This window comes from Quercus lobata, chromosome 3 (assembly GCF_001633185.2).
Source record: "Quercus lobata isolate SW786 chromosome 3, ValleyOak3.0 Primary Assembly, whole genome shotgun sequence".
In the NCBI taxonomy this organism is placed as follows: domain Eukaryota; kingdom Viridiplantae; phylum Streptophyta; class Magnoliopsida; order Fagales; family Fagaceae; genus Quercus; species Quercus lobata.
The window spans coordinates 33,520,896-33,529,887 of record NC_044906.1 but is presented as its reverse complement, the minus strand read 5'-3'; the positions used below and the strand labels follow the sequence as shown (position 1 = coordinate 33,529,887).

General features: G+C 31.1%; 1 protein-coding gene across 1 annotated transcript; it reads right to left on the bottom strand.

Moving 5' to 3' along the window:
* Positions 1–7,304: 7,304 nt before the first annotated feature.
* Positions 7,305–8,673, bottom strand: LOC115980791 (MLP-like protein 28). Its single transcript, XM_031103004.1, has 2 exons — positions 8,487–8,673; positions 7,305–7,576 (listed from the first exon to the last, which is right to left on the bottom strand). Exons 1-2 carry the CDS (start codon positions 8,671–8,673, stop codon positions 7,305–7,307), a joined length of 459 nt encoding a protein of 152 aa, XP_030958864.1.
* Between the last annotated feature and the right edge of the window lie 319 nt (positions 8,674–8,992).

Here is an 8,992-nt window from a genome sequence, read left to right as displayed (position 1 = left end):
TGATCAAAGTAGTTGGGGACATACATTGATGGGGGGCATACGTGCATGAAAATAATGTTCCGCTCTCGGAATTTTCCTTTGTCCTTTTTGCCAAAAGATCAATGAAGGAATTGACAAAACATAAAGAAAGTAGCTAATTATTAGGATTAGGATCGGGGACAACCAGTGCAATTACACTCTCTTCACTCATATTTATATATATATATATATATATATATATTACTTTTTAATTTTAATTTTTTAATCTTTTTTATTCAAGAAGAGCTGAGATTAATTGAAAGTTGATTTTTTCAACTCTCAGTGCTCTTGTCCCTTGAAAGCTAAGGGTATTGCACCTAATTAATTTCAATCCCGATTATTGTGCATGGTAGCTAGACTACTGTTGGAATTTTCTTTTACTTGAAAAAAAAAAAAAAAAGGAAATTTAATTTCCCCCTGAATAATCCTGATTTTATTAACGAGAGCTGTTAACACAAAAATCAGAGGAAAAAGAACTTCTCCGTGACAATCCGGGCTTATGAAAGAAAGGGTGGAAAGAAAAATTAACGAGGGCCCAACAAACAAGATCATCAGTCAGAGTAAATTCTCTAGCAACATGATTACAGCCAAAAAAAAAAAAAGCAGATAGAGTAATTCGAATATTTTCTGTAATAGTCATCTTAGAAAAATGATGTAGAATGTGGAAGCCTATGAGGCTATGAATAACATTTAAAGCAGCAATTTATAGCTGTGTTGTCGTGGTGAACGTTGGTGTTTTGTTGACTGGTTTTAGCTGGTGTTCCTGCTTTCTTTGTGATACGTACCGATAGAAGGATTCATTATTTCTAGCTTGTTCTAGCTCAACCAAATTGAATTGGGCGCCTACAAATTGCGGACTATAATTGAACTAAGGGCACATTTAATACATTGAATGAAAATTACAATATGAAGCGTAATCTTTACTCCTGTGAATAAAAATGTATTATAATGAAAAAACAAAATATATTCATAGGTTTGGTTATATTATAACAATAGTTGCTAACTCATGCGATGCATAATATAGTTTAATAAAAATTACAAATATTTATTTTTCTTGAAGGGACAATGACGTAAGAATGAATAATAATAAGGAATTTGTTCATATTTGTAATAAGGCTCTGAATCCTCTATTTTATTTAATATGGGAAAAGTAGATAAGTTGGAAAAAAAAAATCTAAATTTTGGTTTATATGTTTGATTAAATTTCAATTCAATTTCCAATCTCTCTATTAATTTCACTTGTAGAGAGTTCTTTAGACGAACTTCATAAAAAAAAAAAAAAAATGATAGAGAACATCATACAAACATATAAAAGGCAAAACAAATAATGATTTTTATGAATTTAATTAAGAATAGTTGTATCTCACCAAATGTCAGTTTGTCTCTTGAGATTAAAAAAAAAAAAATTGAACAACTTCTCTTTTTCTTTATATATATATATATATATATATATATACATACATATCCAAATGCAAATTCTGATGCTATTTGGCTAAAATATTACTAAAATTAACCTTTCTGGTAGCTTCACGTAGAACTAAAACAATTGTAAGGTTGAATTTAATCAACCATGTGTTGGCTTTATTCTGTGCTAAATTTGCTTGTAATTCAGTATGTAGAAACTTCGTATTTAGGTAGGAATAATGTAAGGGTTGTGTGTGTGAGAGTGTGAAGAAACTCAAGATGTGTGCATTCAAAGGAGTCTCGTGACTGGACCTCACAACTGAGTTGCGACTGGCAAGTCGCCAAAGTGGCACATGTGTGAAGCACGCAGGGAGCTGAAGGGTCACGACAGTTGGAGCACTACAGGACAAAAAAGTAAAGTCTGACCTAGAAGCTATCTCGTGACTCAAACTCGCGACTCATTCTAGTCGCGAGGCCAAGTTGCCAGAATGCACTGTTTGGATGAAAATTGACTTTTCACATTCCTCACATACCTTACTATAAATACCATTATTCCCATGAAATGTAGAGGTGGTTATTTAAAGAGAAAAACCCTAAGAGAGGTTTCTACAACACACCCACCTCATTAAAGAGAGAGAGCTACTCATTCTTAGAGAGAAATTTTTGTAGTCTCTTCTCATTCCCTCTTCCATTGTTATACCCATTGGGATGAGATTTGTAACCAAATACTACCCATACCTATTTAGAGTGTTTGAGTATTTTTGGAGTTTTGGGAAGCATTGGAAGATGCCAAGGATGGCAGACATAATATGGAGCTTATTGCGACATCCGATAAGGTAGAAAAGATAAGGTTCGGTGTAATCCTGTTGGAGCAAGAAACTTGGAGAGCTTAGGTGCATCGGGTAGATTACCCTTGGAGGGTCTATTGCTATTCATGTATTCCAACTGATTTTCTAGTGAATCATGAATCGCTTGGAGGGCGGCAGAGAGGTTTTTTGCCGAGTTCTTCGGTTTCCTTTTTGATAACACATCGCCGTGTTATTTTTGTGTTTGCATCTCTCTTTCCTTTCTCTTTACCTTTTAATTGCTGCTGTGTTTATAATTAATTATGGTTTAGAGTGTATTACCAATTTGGATATAGCTTATATGTCATATTCCGCACATATATTGTTTGATTATAAACTTGTGTTGATAATTTTATATTTGGGGGTCTAAACGTTCATTGGTGTTTTATATACTATTTGAACTTTCAATTGGTATCAAAGCGGGTACACTTGTTGTGGTTTAAATACTTAAGTGTGATCCTTAACCCTGTGTGTTTATTTGCCATGGATAGTGTTTTGTATGCTTCTATGCATGTTTTGGTTGATAATGAATGTAACATGCCACGAGTTTGTGAAAATGCCTCTATGAGTGTTAATCCTCATAATTGTGATGACATGTTACATGAGTCTTTGGGTGTTATTGATATACCTAACATCAAATTCTTGAAGAAAAAGGCTAAGAAGTTTCATAAGAATTTGAGTGAGTTATTTTGTGAAAATGACGATTTGATTGCTAAGCTCAATGAATCCAACAAATTGGTTGATAAATATAAGAAACTTGCTAAAAATTCTCTTAAAAAGCTGAAAGAGTTTGAATGTTTAAACATGGACTTGGATGCTAAACTTGTTTTGTCTAACAAACTTGTTGATAAGCTAAAATGTAAAAATGAATCTCTTAAGATGCATGCCAAGTGTTTGATTATTGAACCTATTGCTAAAAAGGATGAAAATATTTGTTGCAATAATGTTGTGGTTCTCGATTTTGTGCATAATGTGTGTTCTACCTCTAAGGGCAAATCGGTGTACATTCCTCCACACAAAAGAAATCAAAAGGTGAAGAAAAAGACTCTTAAGTCAAAGCCTCTGTTTAGGTCTCAACCTAAGGTTTTGGATAGATCTAAATTTGTTCCAACTTGTTACCATTATGGTGTGATTGGTTATATAAGACCTCCATGTCATAAGTTGAAGAGAGAATAAAACCATGTTGTTAGATCCCTTCCCAAAAAACATAGTGGACCTAAACACATTGTTTGTCACCATTGTGGTGCCTTTGGTCATTTAAGATCTCAATGCTCTAAGTTTCATACTCTTAAAAGAATCAAAAGAAAATAGAAACTTGAGTTTCTTGGAATCTGTACTAAAAAGGGTAAACCAGATTTGAGTGAAGATAACATGTTGTTAAAGAAAGTGTTTAATACTCTTAACTCCTTGTCTATGTGCATCTCCAGTTCTCATTCTTCCAACCCTCATCTTACTTCTCATGAGACACTCATTCCAAAAAATCGTTATGTTTGGATGAGGAAGGGTTCCTATGGTTGAGCTTCTGCTTTTCTTTTTGTCCTTAATCTAATTCTTTTGATCATTGTAGGACCCTTCATGCAATGAATGTCATATCTTTATGCATTTTGTAGATCTTGCATTTCTTTATATCCATTGTCTTGTTTTGATCTTACTTTTATGGTTTAGTTTTGTGTGAGTGAAAATTCCAAAACTACATAAAAAGTGAAAAATTAAAAAGTTTTAAATTAAAAAGTTTTATCGTATATGTTTGAGCACATATCACATGTGTGTTTGGCCTAGTACCTTCGTACCAATGACTTTGTGCATTTATAAGCTTAGCATGTTATGTATGCACATTTATTTTTGTGGGAAGAATCTTGACATCTATGTGTGATTGTTGTAAATCGATCTTCAAACTTGTCATGAATGATTAGCCAATAGTTTTGTTGGTCTTGATACATGCATTAAATGTCATATTTTTATCATTAAAAATGAATAGTATACTATCAGGACTTTAATTCATTCTTATCATTAAATAAAATTAGATAAACATTATTTTTTATTTGTTAGGATATATTTCTTAAATTAAGGGATAATATTTAACATACAAAAAATTTAATTTAGATAATATTTATTATGTAATTAACATTAATTTTTTATTTGTTAGGATATATTTCTTAAATTAGAGGATAATATTTAACATACAAAAATTTAATTTAGATAATATGTATCATTTAAATTTTCAAAATTTTAATATTATTAAATTGATATTATTTTATCAGAAAATCAAGTTACAAAACTTGATTATTAAGGGATAAGCACAATCCAAATTCTTCAAGAGGTGATTAATATAAATATATCCCAAGAAACTGTTATTATCTCCAATAATTTGATAATCTCTATCTATTCCAAAAAACAGTATATATCTCCATTAATTTGATAATTTTTACGTTGATGACATTTAATATATATATATATATATCTCTCTCTCTCTCTCTCTCTCTCTCTCAAAATTCCTTATAGCTATCAACCACGTTCTCTTTCTCTCTCTTTTTTTTTTTTAATTTTTAATTTTTTATATGTTACGTTATGTTGCATCAACTCTCTGTCTCTCTCTTTTTTTCTTCATTCTATTCATATGGTCTTTTTCTAATTCCAATTTTTATGGGATAAAAACAAACACATTGATTAGATATCTTTAATTTTAATAAAATTTAAATGAATTATATTTCAAATGGAACTCTACCAATATATATAACCCTATATATCCTTTTTGGAGTGAAGTTCATTTCAATATGTGAATACCTAAATCCCATGAGGTATACATTCTTTCTTCTTTTATTATTATTATTTTCATTTTGTTTATTTTCTTTAGTGTTATTATTGGTTTTTTTGTCTTCATGTGATTTTAATTAATGAATTCAAAACATTCAAAAACATTATCAAGTTTCTAAAGTTAGGCTTCTTCTTTGTTTTTGTATTTTGTTTTTATTAAATTGATTAGGTTTTTGTATTGGTTGCCTTTTGTTTAAACTAATTTTCTTAGTTTTGATCTAATTTATATGCTTAGGGTTAGGGTCTTAGAACTAATGATTAAATCTGGTTAGAATTAATAGATTAATTTTAGCAATTTTCTTATTTGATTTTTATGTTACATTAAATTATCAAGATGTTCTACATGTGTATTCTTGAATTGTCAACTTTAATTTTAATGTATAATATTATCAAGATTATATTAATTTTAGATTTATCAATTGTTTAGTACTTTAAAAAAAAAATAATTATCAATTTAAAATTCAATTTGGAATTATCAATTTAATTTACTTTTAGGAAGAAATCTTACCCCTTATTTTAGTGAGATAATTATTTACACTTGATAATTTTTTCCTTTTATCTTTATTAAATCTATTAAAATATATAATTATTTATACATTTATTTTAAAAGTTTTTTCATAAAACCGTATAACGTACAGGTCTATAACTAGTTTCAATAAAGCTCTTGCTTCAATGTTTTTGCTGGCTTTAGCTTGCATTTAAAACGTTTATTTCAAACGTTTTTGCTGGCTTTTAGCTTGCATTAAAAATTAAATAATCTCCCAACATACAAGTCTCCGCATACAAATCTCCCAACATACAAATTCAACATCTCTTGTAATAAGGGACTGTGTAATTTGTCCCAGTTTTCTTTCTTCAATGAAGCTTTGGCCGCTTGGTCTGGATTCAAAAGAATAATAATAATAATCTCCCAACATAAAAATTAAGGCAAAACAAAGGGAACTGAATAGTTAATTGTACGTTCAGAAATGAATCATCATATGCATAAGCACAACGTCAAAATTTTAAAAAGTCAATGAGCCAGCACACTTAGATGACCCTACTCAATTTTTCAAATTTTAAGCAAGTATACATACGGGTTAACCAAGTAATTATTTTTTCTTGCTTTAACTTTGTCTATTTACATCAATTTATTTTCTTCTTTGACTGGACACTTTTGACCCATCAAGTATCAGGTTATTTTTGTTTTGGCTCCTTATCTTTTAAAATTTTCATTTGGACTCTTCATATTTGATTTAATTTTCTATTTAGCCTTTAAATAAAATGAAAATTTTGCAACATAAAAGGCCGAACAAAAAAGCCATACAACTACAATTACATGTCACTAGGCATTTCCAAGGTTATGGACTCCGCCATGAAAGGTTCCTATGTGTAGGGACATTACATGGTAATTGACAATTGACTGGTTATTCCCTGAATGTCCCTTAAAGCATTTGGGTGTGTCAACAATGTGGAAGCAATAAAAAAGTTTGTGTAGGAAAATATGGTAACATTTGTAATTTGTATAAGTATAGGAGGCTGATTTGACCACGACCTATCCCAAGTTAGTGCATGTTTTGGGTAAGAAAGTCCTAGGCTCCTAGTGTCCTTTGTATTTTTCAGTGAACTAAAATGTTTGGGAGTTTTCTTCTGTAAATTTTGTTTATTTTCTGCATGCTTAGATTCATGCAAACTATTTAGTAAATTCCTTTGTATGTTTGTTTGGTGGTTGGCTCAGCTCAGACTTGGTATCCTGTGCATCGATATCTTAAACAACATCACAACAATCTCTCTCTTTGGAGTAACCTTCATGAATCAAGATGGACCAATTAATTAACAAGCTTCAAAAGTTATCTTCACTTCAACCATAAAGATCTCGCTACATTCGCTTCCATATTTTTAGAAGAACATGTCATTGTTGATTTGTTATTCTTCTATGTGATGTCTGTCCAAGAAACTAAAAATAGCACCAAAAAATTAAGAGAGAAGAGAGAAGAAAATTCGTGCTGAATTTCCATATTCCAATTTAATACAAACACAAACCATAACTTTATTGAATAGCCTTGGCATGCCTCACACAAGAGGTTAGACAATAGACATGCCAATTGACCTACAGGTCATTGACAACCAACCATCATTATTTTAGTACACACCATAGGTACTTCATTAAAGAGATGAGATCTGAAACCAAAACATGGTTACACACATGCTTATATTATACAAGCACTAGAAGATACATCCTTCCTATTTTGCCTTAGCAATGAGCTCATCAATACCTTTGGTGACATTAACCATCAGAGTGATATACTTATCTGGAGCGGGCACATCGTCACTGAGTTTCTCATATTCGATAGTCAATTTGGCCAAGCTGCCAGTACCCTTGGGAACAACCTGATAGGTGCCCTTAAAGGACTTGTATTCCTGCATCACATCTCCATCAATAGCAATAAGGGTTGCTGACCTATTTTCGTCATCATATTCAACCTTCTCTTTGAAAACTAGGTCGGATTTTCCCTCTATTGTTCACAAGAAAATTAGAATATCAAATTCAGTTTCACAATATATTATGAACATCAGACATGCTTATAATGCCTGAAAATTATTGTCAAAAATATCATGTCCGATATTACAAAATTGTTAGTGATTGACCAAACATTCAATGAGAAAGAGAGTATTGATAAAGTTTCAGAGATTTGTAAGTTCAGAAAAATATGCACCCCATAACATTCAAAACAGAAATGTTGAAGACAAACATCAACAGCTCCTTTAGTGTGCAGATTAGTTAAGTCCTTGTATGGAACAAGAAAGAAACAAAAGCTCTTCCAGTTTATACAGAATTCTTTGAGGCACCTTAGGGTAAAATAAAGATAAAAATCTTGTAGCACAACAGTACGAGAAATAAGTACTGTCTTTTTAATCTTGGGTTTGGTATTGGAAATTATAGTATAGAGTTTTTATTTTTTAACCTTAATATAACATGATGGAAAATTGCTTAACCCGTGAAAACAAGTCAATATATTTGATAATATTATATTAATTATTCACTTTAATTATCAATTAGTGCAGGGCATAGCCACTTTTTTTAGTCACTCAACAATTATTAGCCTTAGCTGACGATCGTATAATGTACTATGGTCACCTTAAATATTTGAAATAGATAAACTTCATGCTTTAGAATAAATATTACAAATTTAAAAAAATATTTAATGTCACGTTATTTAAATTTTAAATTATACATTATCAAATCCAGAAAGTAAAACATCAACCCTGAAACGGAAAGGATGATGACGTTGAATCTCCCATACCGATGCCAACACGTTTTTAAGTCTTAAATACTGGCTTGTGAGCTAGTGAAGTGTAAAATAAAGTAAAAGAATAAGGAATTTAGTCTAGTATAAGTCTGAAAATAATAGGGTACAGCCTTACCCATTGTATATTTCCAGATCTTGACAGAGCCATGTGTCTCCCAATCACCTTCATGAACGTCAACTCCTTGTATATGGTCAGGAACGGCGTTGGGAACATGGAATGCTTGGCCCTTAAAGATGTTGTAGTACTTCTCTGGAGGTGACTTTATTTCTACTTCAGTCCCCAATTTATACTTAAGAGCCATGTTTTTTTTTGGTAGTAATGATAGTATTAGTACCCAGAAACAAAGTAGCTACTCAACTAAAAACTGTAATACAAAGCATAGATTGATGAAGATGACTTGGCTTCCCCTTATAATATATACAAGTGTAGTGGCAAATTATGTAATTATTAAACACGTAATTTGCTTTCCATTTTCAAATTGGGGGCCACTGATGAACAGAAATCCTTTTATTTAATTTACGTGATAACCAAAACTTATAGAGGCTAGTCTGGTGGTAGGAAACCCACGAAACACATGCCGACATGCATTTATGCTTAATATATATTTAACTTCATGACAC

What these genes read in the sequence shown, in the direction of transcription:
- LOC115980791 (XM_031103004.1), bottom strand. Translation starts at nt 8,673, where the DNA reads ATGGCTCTTAAGTATAAATTGGGGACTGAAGTAGAAATAAAGTCACCT. An exon ending in GATCTGGAAATATACAATGG is followed by an intron (nt 7,577 to 8,486) that starts GTAAGGCTGTAC and finishes TGTGAACAATAG; the next exon opens with AGGGAAAATCCGACCTAGTT.